General features: G+C 64.6%; 2 protein-coding genes across 4 annotated transcripts; both read left to right on the plus strand.

Annotated features, from left to right (window-relative positions):
- The first annotated feature begins 1,227 nt into the window (after positions 1–1,227).
- Positions 1,228–1,587, plus strand: NHLRC4 (NHL repeat containing 4). Its single transcript, XM_009008837.5, is given in 2 exon segments — positions 1,228–1,511; positions 1,514–1,587. Coding segments are annotated over 2 exon segments (348 nt in total). The 5' UTR covers positions 1,228–1,237.
- A 1,358-nt stretch (positions 1,588–2,945) lies between these two features.
- On the plus strand, positions 2,946–16,295 carry PIGQ (phosphatidylinositol glycan anchor biosynthesis class Q). Of its 3 annotated transcripts, XM_035266347.3 has the most exons (12): positions 3,446–3,620; positions 5,145–5,406; positions 7,466–8,154; positions 9,195–9,326; positions 9,489–9,609; positions 11,496–11,622; positions 11,792–11,945; positions 12,024–12,135; positions 12,717–12,797; positions 13,386–13,500; positions 14,491–14,552; positions 15,218–16,295. In XM_035266347.3, exons 3-12 carry the CDS (start codon positions 7,475–7,477, stop codon positions 15,368–15,370), a joined length of 1,737 nt encoding a protein of 578 aa, XP_035122238.1. In that variant the 5' UTR covers positions 3,446–3,620; positions 5,145–5,406; positions 7,466–7,474; the 3' UTR covers positions 15,371–16,295. The 3 variants fall into 3 exon arrangements, with proteins under 3 accessions (XP_035122239.1, XP_035122238.1, XP_035122236.1); XM_035266348.3 differs by lacking the exons at positions 3,446–3,620; positions 5,145–5,406 and adding an exon at positions 2,946–3,016; XM_035266345.3 differs by lacking the exon at positions 5,145–5,406.
- The last annotated feature ends 801 nt before the right edge of the window (positions 16,296–17,096 follow it).

Raw genomic sequence — 17,096 nt, forward strand, 5'->3', positions numbered from 1 at the left:
CCGGCTGTGCAGGGAAGTGGAAACGGCATCTGGCCAGAGGGTGCCGCTTGCACCGCACCGAGGCAGCACTGCGAGTCTTTGGGGAACTTGGTTTTTATTTCACAGAAGCTTCCGGGGCTGAGGCCCAAGACTGTTCTCTCCCTCCTCCACCCGGCCCAGCTGCGTCCCTGCCACTGGCTCCTCCCGCTTCCTCGGGCTCTAGTTTCCAACAACAGAGACTGCAGCCACAGCCCCGGAAAGCGCCCAGCGCCACGGGCCAGGTGGGAGAAGCGTCCCCACCCGGCCTCCCTCAGAACAGGCTCCCTCACCGCTCAGGGGTCGCAAGTCTTCCTGACCGAGGGACTCAGGTGGAAGGGCTAAGTGTGGGTGACCCCCAAGCAGAAGGCAGTTTCATAGGCAGATGGATTTGAGAAACGCTGCTTGTCTGTCCCCGAAAGGCTGTGAGCCCGTGAGCCCATTTGGGGCCCAGAGCAAAACCCACAGTGAGCTCCATGGACGGCGCCTCCCAGACTCAAGTTCCAGGCACGGAGATGCTAGGGTGGCTGCTGGGCTTCGGGGCCAGGTCGACCCTCAGGGCCTGGAGGATCTGGCCCAATGGGAGGGCCCTGGGCCCCCTGGAGGGCGCCAGGAAGAGCGACTTCTCCATTCTTGCACACAGTGGGGCCTTATTCTCTCTCTCGCAGCCCCCAAACTTGGCCCAGTTGCAGAGAAGTGGGGATGGTGACTGGCCCGCCTGGACTCCGGCCTCCCGGTGTCCACACCTCACACTGGACCGGCCTGGAGACCCCATTGGCTCCTGGAAGCCCCAGCTGCTTGGGCGGATCCAGGTGCCTGCAGGGACTGCAGGAGGGTCCGGGGGCCTGCATTGCTCCCCCACTGACGGCCTGCTCTTTGTCACGGCCGGGGCTGCGCCCTGTGTCCACGTGCTGGATCTGGAGGGACGCCCCGTCTGCCTCCTGCCCTGCCGCACTCCGGGGGCCGGGGCCTTGGTTCCAGAGGATGTGACTGTGACTGAGTCAGGGCTCAGGGTGGTCAGCGACCCGTCCATGGGGCTGTCCGTGCACTCCAGCACACAGCCCAGGACCCGGGGGGCCGCTGGGTGATGGTGGGCACCTTCCCGTCTCCCCAGGGGCTGGCTGTGGACACCCTCAGTCGCCTCCTGGTGACAGACTACGTGTCCAGGGCTGTGCACAGCTTCATGTTGGGCCATGCTTGGAAGCCCCTGGTCCCGGCTTCTATGCTGGGTCTGGAGGGCCCCTGCTGGGTGGGCCCGGGGCCTGATGGGGGCTTTGCTGTGAGTGAAGGGTTTGGGGATGTGTGGCTGTTTGGCAGTGCCCGCCAGCCACTGGGCTCCCTGGGGGGCTGGACAGGGCACACTTTTGGCTGCCCAGCGGGCATCTGCTCCAACTCAGAGGGTAACATTATTGTGGCAGATGAGCAGAGGCGCCAGGTGACCCTGTTTCCCTGGTCTGGGTCACCCATATGCCTGGTGTCACAGGGGCTTGGGCGGCCCAGGGCCAGCTCCTGGTGGCCGATGCCAAGGACAACTCCATCAAGGTGTACCAGGGCCTCAAGCAGCTGGCCTGACCTTCAGCTGGGCTGGAGCAGCCCTCCTGTGCCTGGGGCCAGCTCCAAGGCCCTTGGATCACCATGGGAGGAACCTTCAGTGTGGGTGGAGCCTGCAGGCTGTGGGCCTTGCCAGCCTGATGCCAGCACTGCTTGGGCTGGGCCCAGTCCTCCTGCTGGTGAGGCTCCTGAGTTAGTGCCTCCCAGGCTGCCCCTGCCAGGCCTGCAGCCTCCCCAGCCAGGGCCAGTCTCTGCTGTCCCCATTGAGCGCCATGGCCCCTGCATTTATGCACCCCAAGTCCACTCAGGCCCTGTGCATGAACTTTGCAGCTGGCAGCTGAAGCCTTGAGTGATGGTGGGCATGTCGGGCCAGCTGCCGGCACATGGCTAGGCATGCTCTCTCCTGGTGCCCCCACCCAGGCCTCCTAATCAGAGGCAGACAGGCAGGGAGGGTGCAGCTGGGCTGGGCTTGGCGACCTGGGGCAGGGGTGTAGCCCTAAGTGTCCCAGTTAGAGGCACCTACAGTCCTGAGCCTCCAGTAGCTTTTCTGGGCCTGGCAGAGGTAAGGGGGAGGCAGCCCTGGAGGTGTCTGGAGGCCCATGAATGGTTGAAACCTGGATGCCTTTTCTTCCACGTCCCGTGAATGAAGGCTGGGCCTTCATTCTGCAAATGGGGACAAACAGCTCCGCACTTGAGGGCCTGGGGGAGCCTTCCTCTAAGGACAGACTCCTGCTGCTTTAGAAGACTGAGAAAAGGCCGGGCTCGGGGGCTCACCTGTAATCCCTCAGCCTGTAATCCCAGCTTCAGGAGGCCGACGTGGGTGGATCACAAGGTCAGGAGATGGAGACCATCCTTGCGAACACCGTGAAACCCCGACTTTACTAAAAATACAAAAAATCAGCCGGGTGTAGCGGCGCGTGCCTGTAATCCCAGCTACTCAGGAGGCTGAGGCAGAAGAATTGCTTGAACCCGGGAGGCAGAAGTTGCAGTGAGCCGAGATTGTGCCACTGCACTCCAGCCTGGGCAACAGAGCAAGATTCCGTCTTGGGGGTGGGGTGGGGGGAAACTGGGGGGGGGAAAAAAAAAAAAAAAAAGCAGGCACCCGCCACCACGCCCGGATAATTTTTTGCATTTTTAGTAGCGACGAGGTTTCACCACGTTGGCCGGGCTGGTCTCGAACCCCTGACTTCGTGATCCACCAGCCTCGGGGATCTAACCCTCTGCCTCCATTTTGCAACTGGGGAAAGAAGGCGTGAAAGGAGAGGCGCCTGGGTTACTCTGCGGGTCTGGGGTCCAGGGAGGGGCTGGCATGGGGAGGGGAGCCGGGAGGGGGCAGTGTCTGGCCCTTCCCCTGTGGGGTGGGAGGGGGGCTCCCCTGCGTCACAGGACGTCCCCCCCGAGAGGTCCTCACGCGCCTGAGCCCTGTGGGGGGGATTAATTGGGGAACGTGGTAGGTGCTCAGTGAACCGGGGCTGCTGCCGCGGGCGGGTCTGCGCCGGGGTCACGTTCCTCGCACCCGGAGGCGCCGGACGCCCGCGTTCCCGCCTGACGATCGCTGGCTGCAGCCCCTGGGGGGCTCCTACCCGGGCCTCAAAGTCCCCGGCACCGCCGGCCTCGGGGATTTGGGGGCGGCCCCTCTGCAGACTGCAGGGCGAGGGGCGGAGCGGGCTGGGGCCCGGGCCCTCTGGAACCCCGCAGGGGCTGGGCCCGTTCACCCGGGGAGGCGGGGGGCCGGGCGGGGTCGTCGGTGTCTCTCGCCGGAGGAAGCGGAGCTGAGGCAGCGCTGGCGGCCCCGGGGAGGCGCGGGAGGTCCGGGCCTGGGGACCGGGCTGCGCCGCGGAACGCTCGGACTGGGCGGGCGGGCAGCCCGGGCGCCTTTGGGGGCCGGACCGTCGCGCGGCAACGTGCGGAGCCGGCGGAAGTGGGGCTCGGGTCCCGCGGCGGGGCTGGGGGCTGCGAGCGCCGTCATCCGCCCGGGCCCGCCCAACGGGGTTCAACCCCTTCCGGATCCCCCCCCCACCCCCGGCCCGAGCGCGCGGCCCCCGGAGCAGCCGGTGAGCGGGGCGGTGGGAGGGCGCGGCGGGACCTCGGGCAGCGCCCCTGCGGCTCTGGGCCCGGGCTGGGGGCCCCGCCCGCCCCCCGCGGGGCTGCTGGTTCCTCCTCCTCCGGGAAGTGGGGCGGCCCCTGGGCCTGCGCCTCCGACCCGCGCCGACCCGGCTTCCGTAGACCTTGGGCAGGGGCGGCCGGGGTCCGGGCCGGGCTGTGGGCCCGTCGCAGTTGTCCCGAGTCGCAGGAAAGGGCGAAAAAAAGAATCACAGGCTCTTCCCGGCCTCAGGAAGACGAGCGAGCGTTTGTTTGGGTTTTCTTGAGACGGGTTCTCCCCACGGTGCCCAGGCTGCAGTGCAAGGGCGCGATCTCGGCTCACTGCAAGCTCCGCCTCCGGGTTCAAGCAGTTCTCTGCCTCCGCCTCCGCAGTAGCTGGGGTTACAGGCACCCGCCACCACGCCCGGATAATTTTTTGCATTTTTTTTTTTTTTTTGAGACGGAGTTTCGCTCTTGTTACCCAGGCTGGAGTGCAATGGCGCGATCTCGGGTCACCGCAACGTCCGCCTCCTGGGTTCAGGCAATTCTCCTGCCTCAGCCTCCCGAGTAGCTGGCACTACAGGCACGTGCCACCATGCCCAGCTAATTTTTTGTATTTTTAGTGGAGACGGGGGTTTCACATGTTGACCAGGATGGTCTCGATCTCTTGACCTCGTGATCCACCCGCCTCAGCCTCCCAAAGTGCTGGGATTACAGGCTTGAGCCACCGCGCCCGGCCAATTTTTTGCATTTTTAGTAGCGACGGGGTTTCACCATGTTGGCCGGGCTGGTCTCGAACCCCTGACTTCGTGATCCACCCGCCTCAGCCTCCCAAGGTGGGATTACAGGCGCAAGCCACTGCGCCCCGCCTATGTATTGATTTTGAGAGGGAGTCTCGCCTTGTCACTCAGGCTGGGGTGCAGTGGTGTGATCTTGGCTCACTGCAACCTCTGCCTCCGGGTTCAAGTGATTCTCCTGCTTCAGCCTCCCGAGTAGCTGGGACCTGTAGCCTGTCTCCACACCCAGCTAATTTTTGTATTTTCAGTTGAAACGGGGTTTCACCCCCATCCTGGCAGGTCTGGAACTCCTGACCTGGATTGATTCTCCCGCCTTGGCCTCCCAGAGTGCTGGGATTACAGGCGTGAGCCACCTCGCCAGGCTCATGCTTATTTTTTCAAACAAGGCACTGGGACACGCAAGTTCTCCTGAGCTCTTGTGGAGCGGCGGCAGAGAGGGGCGGCTCAGTCAGAGATGGCCCTGGCCTGTCCCAACTGGGCTGAGGTTCCGCCATTCCTGCATTCAGGGGAAGAGAGGAAAGTCACTACTGTCTGTGGTTGAGTTTTGACCCTAAGCTTTGTGGGGAGGGGTGTCCTGGAGCCCTCCCTAGCTGCCTGCTCTGGACAAGAGCACTCAGGATCCTTCTTAGCAGAGGAAGCTTTTCTGGCTAGCCTGGTGCCCTTTACTGTTTTGTTTTTTTGTTTTTTTTTTAATCTCAGTCTTTAAAGATGCTCACATTGCCCGAGTTTCTGCGCTCTTCCTCCCGTCCCGCACCTCCTCTGCTATCGATTGCTGCTCTTTCATCTTCCTCTGGCTGTGTGATCCCGGCAGCCGCTAGCGCAGGCTTCTTTGTGTAGTCGTCGCTCCCAGAGGCTGAGGTGGGAGCGTGATGGGCGTTTGCCCCGTAGTGGGTTGAGTTCTCTCTCACTGCCCTCCCATCTCAGTCAGTAGACACAAGGAGCTGCTGCTTTTTTTCTTAAGGTAAAGTTTGTAGATAAAGCACAAAGCATACACACAAAGAAAGCGCCGGTATCGTGAGCACATGCATAGCTCGGTGAATTTACCCAAAGTGAGCCCGATGCACAACCCGCTCCCCCCAGTACATCTGTTTACTGTTAGGCTGATTGTGTTTCTTCTCTGACTATCTGTGGGCAGTTTTCCTTAGTTCCTGTGAAAGCTGTTTCCCAGTAGGGCGTGATGGGTCCCTGGGCTGAGCTGGAGCGTCCTGGCTGGCTGTTGCTGAAAGGTGGGCTGTGCCGGGTGATCCCTGCTGGTGGTCACTCAGCCAGAAGCGCTGGCCCCTCACAGGCAGAGCTGCTGTCACGATGAGCTTGGTGCCCACATCGTGTGGCCTCCAGGCCTGTACCTGCCGCCTGCCCTCTCTGGCCACTGAGGAAATGGGCATCTGGGGGCTTCTGCAGCCGGACCCAGAAGAGCCCTTTCCTGTTAGAACCTTCTGCCTCAAGTGGCCAGCCCCTCCAGCCCCCTGGTGCAGGCTGTCTGCGGGGAAGGAGAGCAGCTGCGCTGGCCTCTTAAGCCCCGGGCCTTTCTGTGTGAGGCCTCTGCCACAGCCCCTCCAAGCTTCAGGAGAGGACTTCCGGTCACACCACCTCGATGTGTGTGTCCTGCTCTGTTCCCTCGTCCCTTAAGGGCGTGGTGGGCACTGGGACCTACAGTCCAGGCTCAGGCCAAGCTGTGTCCCTCCCTTGGGCGTGAGGGGTTTCTGCTCACGTGGCCCACTCCATCCTCTGTGCAGGCGAGATGGGGCTTTCCAAGTCAGAGGAGGACGTGCAGCCCACCAGCGGGCCAGCAGCACCACTGCAGCAAGATCCTCCTGTCCTGTGGGGCCCTGGCGGGGAGGGCTTCCGTGGAGGAGGAAGCCCCAGCTGGCTTCGAGGCTTGGCAGGGGCCTGAGAGAAAGTGGGAGGAGGAACCCAGGACCTGAGAACTGCAGTGTCTCGGGTGGCTGCTATTAGAGGCCACCCCGTGGCTGCTGTGTCCAGCCTGAGGGCACAGGACCTGTGAGCCTCTCTCCCCATCTCTAGGCAGCCATGTGGTTGGAGAAACAGATCCTGGAAGAGAAAGCGCTCCGCTGGGGGAGGCCTGCTCTGGAGTGGCTGCGGGCATGTCAGGGGGAGCCAGGCACTGTCCAGGTGCCACAGTGAGGCTGGGGGAGGCCTGCTCTGGAGTGGCTGCGGGCATGTCAGGGGGAGCCAGGCACTGTCCAGGTGCCACAGTGAGGCTGCGGGAGGCCTGCTCAGGAGTGGCTGCGGGCATGTCAGGGGGAGCCAGGCACTGCCCAGGTGACACAGTGAGGCTGGGGGAGGCCTGCTCTGGAGTGGCTGCGGGCATGTCAGGGGGAGCCAGGCACTGCCCAGGTGCCACAGAGAGGTCAGAGTGGAGGCCGAAGCCCTGTGTGCACCGAGCCTGCTCCCCGGCAGTGAGGCGGGTCCTTCCTGCCACCACGGAGGGGGCTCGTGGGAGGCAGGGACCTTGTGGGTGCTGCCCGCGGTGTGCACAAGGGTGGTTTCCTCACCCAGCGGCACTTCGTCTTACATTTTCATCTTCATTCTTGCTAGTTTGATAAGTAAATCATGGCTTGTGAAGATTTTAATTTGTGTGACCTTGTTAATGAGATTGTGTTTTTCCATGTGCTGCACCTTTAAGAACACCTCTCTAATCAGGCTTCTTAAAAACAAATTAGAAACCTGGAGTTCAGTTCAGCCCACACCTTGGTCAGGCAGTGCTGAGGAGGCCCGCGCCCTGGTCGGTCGGCCTGTCTGGAAATGGAGAGAACAGCCCTGGGGGGTGCCCCGTGCGGCTGGGGGGTGCTGGGCCTGGGGTGGAGGTGGGGGCTGTGCTCCGGCTGCCCCTTGGAGGAGCGTGGCCCATGTGAGGTAGCAGCCACGGGACCCTGTGGCCTCCACCCTGGAACTGGAAGCCCTGTGGCTGAGGCTGGCAGGCCGTCCGTCTGTGCCACATCCCTCGGTGGCAGGGCAGGGCGGCAGCAGCTGGAGCCGAGCTCTCCCTTCTCTTCCAGCCTCCCAGCATGGTGCTCAAGGCCTTCTTCCCCACGTGCTGCGCCTCCGCCGACAGCGGGCTGCTGGTGGGGCGGTGGGTGCCGGAGCAGAGCTGCGCTGTGGTCCTGGCGGTGGCGCACTTTCCCTTCATCCCCATCCAGGTCAAGCAGCTCCTGGCCCAGGTGCGGCAGGACAGCCAGGTGGGGGTGGCCGTGCTGGGCACCTGGTGCCACCGCCGACAGGAGCCCGAGGAGAGCCTGGGCCACTTCCTGGAGGGCCTGGGTGCCGTCTTCCCCCATGAGCCCTGGCTTCGGCTGTGCCGGGAGAGAGGCGGCACGTTTTGGAGATGCGAGGCCACCCACCGGCAGGCCCCCTGTCCCCCTGGTGAGGACCAGGTCATGCTCATCTTCTATGACCAGCGCCAGGTGCTGCTGTCCCAGCTGCATCCACCTGCCGTCCCGCCCTACCGCCATGTGGGAGCTGACCCGACCAGCCCGGGGGGCTTGGCCGCCGTCTTCCACACGGTGGCGCGCTGTGAGGCGCTCTTCCGCAGCGACCGGTTCGACGAGGGCCCTGTGCGGCTGAGCCACTGGCAGTCGGAGGGCGTGGAGGCCAGCATCCTCGCCGAGCTGGCCAAGCGGGCCTCAGGGCCCATCTGCCTGCTGCTGGCCGGCCTGCTGTCACTGGTCTCCGCTGTCGGTGCCTGCCGGTAGGTGTCCCGGAACAGAGAGGTGGCATACAGTGGGGCCATGTGAGCGCTGGCAAGTCCTTCTGTCTGCAGTGGGCATGGAGGCCCAGGCGGGCTTTTCCCAGGCCCAGCCCCCTCCCCGCTTCCCGAAGCCTGGCCCTGGCTCCATCCTGCCCTCCCAGCCCTTGCCTCTCAGAGGGTGTCTGGTGGTGGCTGTGGCTTCTGTCCCTCACCCCTGGGTAGAGCCGGGTCTCCCGGCAGCCGCAGGGATTGCAGGGGCCCTCCCAGTAGGCGTGGAGGGTGAACTTCAGTGGTTCAGGTCCCTGAAAGAGAAATCAGACGGTGAGCACAGACCAGAATGCGTTACTGCTGTCCAGGGGCGCTCCTGAGGGCACACAGGCCTGCTGGCCTCCCGCAGCCCCACCCGTGCCCCCAGCAGGCCTCTGGGCACTGCAGCGCTCATGGGCTGTCTCATCTGCTTGCTGGCCCCGTGTGCCTGGGGGAGGGTCTGCAGGCCCTGCTGCTCTCCACACTCACAGGTGCTGCTGGCCAAGCGCCAGTGTAAGCCCAAGGGCTGAGAACACAGGGAACCAACCCTTCAACAGGAGACATCTGCCTGGCGGAGGCGCCCTGTGGGGACTGGCTGTGGGTCACTCTCAGTTGCCCAGGACTTAGATCCAGATTACTCTGGAAGCCTGGGGTACTCTACCGTGTGAGAAGCCAGGCCAGCCCAGGAGACCCCTGCCCAGCCTTCTGGGCCTCATCGGCCGGGCCAGGCCCTGGGCAGGTGGGGGCTGCTGCTGGCTCACAGGCGCTGGCTTTGGGAACCTGTGATGGCCAGGTGGCCCGGGGTCAGCACCTTGCGAGGAGGCCAGGCTCCGTGTTAGTTGCGTGCACTGTGTGGTGGGCACTTTGAGAACTGCCGGTCACCCCCGGCCCCCGTCACTGGGCCGCCGAGGGCCCCTCCCACCTGCCCCCACCCTGCTGAGCTTGGAGTGTGGCCTGGATGTTTGTGGTTGTCTGCACAGTGGGGACCATCCCTCCTCTCCACTCCCGTGCAGGGTGTTCAAGCTGTGGCCCCTGTCCTTCCTCGGGAGCAAGCTTTCCACGTGTGAACAGCTCCGGCACCGGCTGGAGCACCTCAGGCTCATCTTCAGTACGAAGAAGGCAGAGAACCCTGCCCAGCTGATGAGGTGCGGGCCTGCCCTGATCTCTTCTGCGGGGCTGGGCGTGTCCTCAGCCCCTTCCCCTTCTCCCTCCGCACCAGGCTGACCCCTCTGGCCAGGGAAGCCTCCTTCTGTGGCCCAGGCTGTGCCAGCCCCCCTCACACCCGCCGGGCCGGACCTCCCTTCCAGGAAGGCCAACACGGTGGCTTCTGTGCTGCTGGACGTGGCCCTGGGCCTCCTGCTGCTGTCCTGGCTCCATGGGAGGAGCCGCATTGTGCATCTGGCTGACACCCTCATCCCTGTGGCTGACGTGAGTGAACTAGGGTGGAGCCCCATCCTACGTGGGTGTGGGGACCCTTCCCGGACCAGAGCTGCCCCCACCCCAGAGCCAGCTCCACCCTCTGCATGCTCTGGAGACCTGGCCCTCCCCTAGACCAGGAGTGGGAGCTGCAGGGGCGCTGGGACTGGGCAGGCAGGCCTTGCAGGTGCCCCCTTTCCTTCTGAAGGGGACTTGTGCGGGAGCCGCTGTGGCTGAGGCCCTGGGCAGCCCGCCTCTCCCTGTGGGCCCGCGTCGTGTCTCTTGTGGCAGCCACCTGCGGTCAGCACTCCCTGACCCTCTGGGGTCATAAAACCGTCCCTGTCCAGAGCTGCCCAGTGTTGACTCTCTAACTCCTGTGCTGAGTGCCAGGGGCTCAGCTTGTCTCCCGTCTCCCATCTTCTCCCACCTTCCCCTGAACGGTCTGTGCCATGAGTCCAGCCAGGTGCAGCCCCTCCTCGGCAGACCTAGCACATTTCCGGCTGCCTGTGGGCCTTCAGCTTCTGTCTCCCTCCCTCAGAGCCAGGGCCCCGTCTCTTCCCTCAGGAGCCTGTCTTCCTGCTGGGGGTGGTCCTGGCTCTTTGGCCCACCCTGGGCCTTCACAGAGCCCTCCCTGCGGTCTGGGTGGGTGTATCTTATGTAGGCTGCTGGTGTGGACTCGGCCTGCTATGGCCAGGCCAGGCCTCTGGGGCAGCAGCAGGCACCTGTGTGTGACATGGGCTGTGGAGGTGCAGGGAGCCCCAGCCCAGAAGGAGGGAGGGGCGGGCGGCTTTACCTGTGCTGCCCCACACACTGCTTTGTCCCAGACCTCCCTTTTGCAAAAGAGCTCAGAGATATAAATATTTAATTCAAAAATGAAAGTCTCTTCCTGCTGCCAAGCTCTTTGCCTTTAAATATTAAGTAAGCTCTATTTATAAAGAATGTTCTTTGCTGCGGCTGAGGCCTTGGCCCAGCCTTGGAAGGGTCCTGCCACTGGGCAGGTGGGGGCCGAAGTGTCATTGTTGCCTGGCGGGGGAGGCTGAGGCTTCCTCGGGGTCTGCCTCCCGGGGCCGACACAGCCTCTGGATGCTGGCTGTCTTCCTGGGCAGCCGGGACCCCACTTCCCTGCTTGTTCTTGGGGGTGCCCCAGCCTCCCGAGTAGCTGGGGTTACAGGGTCTCTGGGGCCCTCAGGAGTCAGGGCCATGGAAGCTTCCTGTCCAGGGCTGCCTGTGTCAGTCGGCTCGAACTTCCTGCCCTGCCCTGTGGCTTCTGTAACTCCTGTGCTGGGGCCGCAGAGGGCCTCTGAGAGCCTGTGCCCTTATCTGGACATCATCCTCTGGGGACCTGCCCTCCAGCCCTGCTGCCAGGGCCCTGACGAGCTTGGCACTGTCTCGGTCACCTGTGGCCAGCCGGGGCAGGCCCAAGCCTCTGTGTTGAGGTGTGGTCTCTGGAGGGGATGGTGTCGGCCGTGGACTCCCCTGCAGGGCTGGAGCCGAATCAGGGACTGCCGGGTCTCGGCGCATCTGTGCGTTTGGAGCCGAGAACTACGGTGGGTCCTGCGGCCCAGGTGGCTGCATACAGGGGACCGTGTGCCATGGGCCAGGGCCAAAATGTTGCCTCCCAGGCCGTGTCACCCACGCCTGCGGAGAGAACCCTCCAGACCAGGCTCCTTAGACCCGGGAGCCCTCTGAAGAGGATCCAGTGGCTGGATGCGCTTGGGAAACCTGTGTGCTGGCCACGGTGGGACGCAGCGGCCCAGGCCCTCAGAGACGCACACCTGGGCTTCCTGTACCCTGCCGAGCCAGGCTGGCCAGGGTGTGGGCCGTTATGAAAGGGCCAGGGGAGATGTCAGTACTGACCCTGGCTGCCCGGTCCCAGTGTGTCCCCTGTGTCCCTGCAGCACGTGGCCGAGGAACTCCAGCACCTGCTGCAGTGGCTGATGGGCGCCCCTGCCGGGCTCAAGATGAACCGCGCGCTGGACCAGGTGCTGGGTCGCTTCTTCCTCTACCACATCCACCTGTGGATCAGTAAGTGTGGGCAGGCGGGCGGCCCTTGCTGAAGAGGGTGGGGCCCAGCCAGACCCTGCCCCCTGTACCCCCAGCTCTGCCCCCCAGCGTCCTGTGTGTGTGAGGCCTGCTGCGCTAGGCCGAGGGCTGGGGCCTGGGTGCCTCCTGAGGGCCGATCCCACCTTGCCAGGCTACATCCACCTCATGTCCCCATTCGTGGAGCATATCCTGTGGCACGTGGGCCTCTCGGCCTGCCTGGGCCTGACGGTGGCCCTGTCCCTCCTCTCCGACATCATCGCCCTCCTCACCTTCCACATCTACTGCTTCTACGTCTATGGAGCCAGGTGGGTGTGGGCTTACCCCTCCCCCGGGATGCAGAGGTTGGGGGGCGCGGCCCGGCCTGACAGCAGTGCGTCTGGCAGGCTGTACCGCCTGAAGATCCACGGCCTGTCCTCGCTCTGGCGTCTGTTCCGGGGGAAGAAGTGGAACGCCCTGCGCCGGCGCGTGGACTCCTGTTCCTATGACCTGGACCAGGTATGCGGCAGGGCTGCTGGCCGGAAGGGCTGACTGCCCTGGGGTTGCTTCCGCCCAGCCAGCGCAGCTGCGTGGGCACCACAAGGGGGCAGCCTGCTCCCGTCCTGCAGCGCGGGCCCTGGGAAGAGGTGCCCCGTGCGTGGTGTGGGCTGCGCGGGGGGGCTCTGAAGCAGCGCAGAGCTTCCCTGGGGCACTGGGTCCCAGACACAACCCTGAGGGTGATGCAGCCACAGGGCCTACAGGTGCCCAGGCACAGAGACAGGTGGTGACCTGGGCTCAGAGGCTGGCTCTGGCTGTCCCATCTGCCGCTCTCAACTGACACAGCCCCTGGATGCTGCCATCTAGGGTGCGTTCTTGGTTACACTCTGTGGCCACGCACTCTCGGCTGGTCTGGCCCCCACCCACCTCCCCTGCGAGTCCCCTAGTCCGTGGGGTATGGATAGACAGCCTTCCTGCCACTGGGACGGCTTCCCTCAGAAGCCGCAGGGTCCCCACTACAGCTCCGGGATGGGGGAGGGCAGTGCTGGGCCTTCTCTGGGCTTGGGGTCCTGCTAATGTCTAGCATGCCTATCCCCCGACAGCTGTTCATCGGTACTCTGCTCTTCACCATCCTGCTCTTCCTCCTGCCCACCACGGCCCTGTACTACCTGGTGTTCACCCTGGTGAGCTGTGGCTTTGGCCGCCGGTCCTAGCCGCAGTGCTCTGTGGCTCCTGCCAGCGCTGGCTGGGAGCAGTCAGCTGTGGGGTGGGCGGTCCCCCTGCAGGCCATGTGGCTGGCTGCTCAGGACCCTCTGGGCAGTGTGTGCTGGGCCCTGGAGTGGGCGGGGCCCTAGCTTGGCCAGGAAGACTCCCTCACTGCCCTAGGACAGGCCACTGGGTGCTTGGTGGGAGGACCCACCAAGCGTCATGCAGGTGGGGTAATGCAGGCAACTTCCCCGGTGCCTGGCACTCGGGTGGACAGCAGGAGGCAAATGGAACCCAGGCGGCCCAGGCCTTGATCCCCTCTGCGTGTGAGGCTGTGGGAGGCACCTCTGACTTTCAGGAGGGCTGACTGCTCAGCCTCCAGTTCTGCTCCAGGGCGAGGCCCCACAGCAGGCTCTGTGCTCTGCTCTGGGTGGGGTCCATGCTCTCCCCAGGCCCTGCAGCCTCTCATCCCTGTTGATTGTCACCCAGGATGGGGTCGGGCTGCTCTGCTCTCAGGCACGTCTGGCCGGGCAGGGTGGGTGGTCCTAAATGCCCCTCTGCCACAGCTCCGGCTCCTGGTGGTCGCCGTGCAGGGCCTGATCCATCTTCTCGTGGACCTCATCAATTCCCTGCCGCTGTATTCACTGGGTCTTCGGCTCTGCAGGCCCTACAGGCTGGCGGGTAAGTGCTGTGTACTGGGTAGCTGGCCCTGGGAGGATGGATTTGAACCACACCTGTGGGCCCCACAGAAGCAGGGATTGCACAGGCCACTGTGCCTCTGGCCTGGAGCTGTGGTGTGTGTGAGCGTGTGGGCAACGAGGAAGGGCCTCCCAGTCCCAGAGGTCTGCAGGACCAGCCGCCTCCAGTGAGGTGAAGGGAGAGACCCACGTGCCACACAGGCTCAGAAACGTGGCTGCCTGAGGCCACAGGCCTCCCTCTGTTCTTCTGCCTTGGGAGTCCCTGGGCTCGGGAGTCTGAACTGCAGGCCAGGGGTGTGGAGGGCCCTGAGTCAGCCAAGCATACCGAAGTCAGAAGGCATGAAGGGCCAGAGGGCGGCCACCACCCAGCAAGTGCCTGTCTGCTTGGCCGGAACACCCTGTCCACTCAGCAGCATGGCCTCCCGCTCACGGGGCCCTCCCCTGCCTGCTGGACACTTGGCTTCTGTCTTTCAGTGGAGCTCTGCAGGCGGCCTTTTTTTTTGAGACGGAGTCACTCTGTCTCCCTGGCTAGAGTGCAGTGGTGTGATCTCGGCTCACTGCAACCTCTGCCTCTCTGATTCAAGCGATTCTCCTGCCTCAGCCTCCCAAGTAGCTGCTATTACAGGCGCCCGCCATCACACCCAGCTAGTTTTTGTATTTTTAGTAGAGACGGGGTTTGACCATGTTGACCAGGCTGGTCTCGATCTCCTGACCTCAGGTGATCCGCCCACTTTGGCCTCCCAAAGTGCTGGGGTTAGAGGTGTGAGCCACGGTGCCTGGCTGCAGGAGGCTTCGATGCTGGCCTGTCAGCCAGCTCCAGGAGTTGAGCGGGAGGGGGCAGGGAGAGCCGCATGGGTGACCACGGCCCGCAGCACCTGGGTGCCCCTCAGAGAGGAAGGCACCTCAGGCCTCTGCTGATGCTCAGAGCCAGCTCCCATGCACCCTCCCTCATAAGCCCTGGCTCTCCCTGCAGCTGGTGTGAAGTTCCGTGTCCTGGAGCACGAGGCCGGCAGGCCCCTTCGCCTCCTGATGCAGGTGAGGCCCCCTGTGGTGGGGAAGCCCCCAGGCTGCTGCCCCCGTTCTGGGACAGTGGGGTCAGTAGGTTGTGAGGTCTGGATGGCACCACGCTGGCCTGTAATAAGCTACAGGGAGGGCTGAGGGGCAGGGCCTACGCGGGACCCCCACCCTGATCCCCCACAGGAGCCTGAGGATGCCGGTGTGGTCCTGTGGATGGGGCCTGTTCTGCCCTGGGTTGGAGGCACCCTTGGCTGCCTGGGGCTGCCGTGAGCCCCAGAGGGCTCAAGTTGTGGGTGGAACAGAACGGACTGAATGAGTCCTGGGGTGCGGCGTGTGTCCCTGTGGAACGGCCCCAAGGGGACATGCAGCTCCTGCCTCCATCTCACCTCCCTCCAGCCTGCCCGTGCACACGGGAGTGGATGTTGGCTCAGAGCAGAGTGGGGCCGCCTGGCCCTGCAGCCGCAGTGCTCCCTTCCAGCTGCACACTCACCTGCCTTCCTGGGGGTTGGGGGAGGCTTGTCCCACAGGCAAGGGAATGTCTGGGACAGCGCTGGGCCTGCCCTGCAACTGTCCAGCCCAGGGACCCTGAGGGCCAGCCAGGCACACACTGCCCGCCCCCACCTGCCCTCTGCAGACGGGGCTGGAGCAGGGACCACCCTGCCGACCGTGCCTTGTCCTTCCAGATAAACCCACTGCCCTACTGCCGCGTGGTGCACACCTACCGCCTCCCCAGCTGTGGCTGCCATCCCCAGCACTCCTGGGGCTCCCTGTGCCGCAGGCTGTTCTCTGGGGAGCTCATCTATCCCTGGAGGCAGAGATCGGACAAGCAGGACTGAGGCAGCCGGCTCGCCCAGCACCCCCACAGAGCCACGGTCAGCCCTCCCCTCTGCCAGGGTGGAGCCAGCAGCCTGCAGTGGCAGCACGTGCCCCATGCTGTGTGGATGCTGCAGGGTGGGCAGCACTGACTGACTGGCTTGGGACCCACCTCCTGTCTGCTGCGGTCATCATGCTGGCTGAGCACAGCACGCCCCATGCCCACCCTCCACACCAGGTCCAGAGGCCCATTGACCACAGCAGCCCCCGGTGGTGGGGCTGGCTGGTCTCCCTGGGGGCTCCCCAATGGCTCTGCGCTGGCTGGGGGGTGGAGGGACCCTCCCAGGATGAACCCCCCCAGTCCCAGGCACCCTGCAGCTCCCTCAGCCGAACAGCGTTCCCTGTCTGGGGCATAGAAGTAGCCACAGACCCCCGTCCCCCGCCCCAGCCCCAGTGGGCTGGGGTCCTTACTCCCTGAACCATGCGGGGTTTATCTGCTGATGCTCCCTGGCGAGGTCACTTCGTGAAGGAGCCGTCAGCAGGCCGTGGGCATCGCCAGGCTGCTGTGGGGGCGGGAGCAGCCTCACAGGAAGTCCAGTGCCCACCCACCGACCAGCCGTACCTGTCCCTGCGAGGTGCCCCAGCTGGATCTTGCATCTCCCCTCACGGGCCTCCCAGGGAAGGAGAAAGCCCTCCTGGGCATGGCCTTCAGCTGTGAGCAGCCTGGAGAGTGGCCAGGGCGCTGAGACCGAAAGTGCCTGCTGGACGGTCTGGGCGCGGGTGCTCCCTGTGAGCCCAAGTCCCCTTCCGGAGGGGAGCCTACAGGTGCCAGCTGGGTGGGGACAACGACCGCCTGGGCAGCACCAGGACTGCCTGGGACTCCCCGGTGACCCAGCCCCTGGGAAGCTGCCAGCTACTGTGACAATAAAGCCTGCCTTGTGTTTGGGACGTGGGCTTGGCCCCTCCCCTAGCCGTATGTGCCCCGGGTCCGGGGGAGCTCCAGGTGGGGGTGCAGACACTGCTGGAGGGACTGGGTTTGCCCTGAGGTGTCTACACCAGCCTCCTGCTCCAGGCCCTGATGATGGGCCGTTGAGGACCTCGGTGGAGGCGGGTGGACCCGGGCCGCCCACCCTGGGGTTGTGGCCTTGTCCCAGCATAGAGGGCTCTGGAGGCAGGGCTGAGGGCAGGGGTGCAGGCCTCCAGGGGTGGGGCAAGCAGCTCCTGCTGAGGTGAGGCCCTCATGGGTCCTGGCCCTGTAGAGCCTGCGTCTGCCACATCTGCTGAGAACCGTTTCTGTCGCCTGCAGTGCTGGGGGCCCACCAGGTTGGTCCCACAGCCCGTTCCCAGCCCCAAGTGCACAGGTCTCCAACCCGGACTTCTGGGCAACCAGAGGCACCCAGGGCCCACCAGCCCCTATCTGTCCTCTGGAGACCCCAGTTGCCCACCTGGCACCCCCCATCTGTACTCCCTATTTTCCCCACCAGTTGCCTAGCTGGCCCACCTGGCCTGAAACACCCCCACCTGTGTCCCTTGTCCCCCCTGGCTGCTCATCTTGCCCCCACTCCTCCTCTAGCTGCCTACTGAGCCCACCCCTGCATCTGTGCCTCCCACTTCCCCCTAGCTCCCCCCGGGCCACCACCCCTCCTGGGGCTTCCAACAGGTGAGGCCCTTGACACGGCTCAGCCCGCTGCTCTGTGATGGCCACATCATGGGCATGCCTGGCAGCTGTCACCCCCTGTGCTGGGCACT

This window comes from Callithrix jacchus, chromosome 12 (assembly GCF_049354715.1).
Source record: "Callithrix jacchus isolate 240 chromosome 12, calJac240_pri, whole genome shotgun sequence".
Taxonomy (NCBI): domain Eukaryota; kingdom Metazoa; phylum Chordata; class Mammalia; order Primates; family Cebidae; genus Callithrix; species Callithrix jacchus.

What these genes read in the sequence shown, in the direction of transcription:
- PIGQ (XM_035266348.3), top strand. Translation starts at nt 7,475, where the DNA reads ATGGTGCTCAAGGCCTTCTTCCCCACGTGCTGCGCCTCCGCCGACAGC. An exon ending in AACCCTGCCCAGCTGATGAG is followed by an intron (nt 9,327 to 9,488) that starts GTGCGGGCCTGC and finishes CCTCCCTTCCAG; the next exon opens with GAAGGCCAACACGGTGGCTT. An exon ending in ACTACCTGGTGTTCACCCTG is followed by an intron (nt 12,798 to 13,385) that starts GTGAGCTGTGGC and finishes CCTCTGCCACAG; the next exon opens with CTCCGGCTCCTGGTGGTCGC.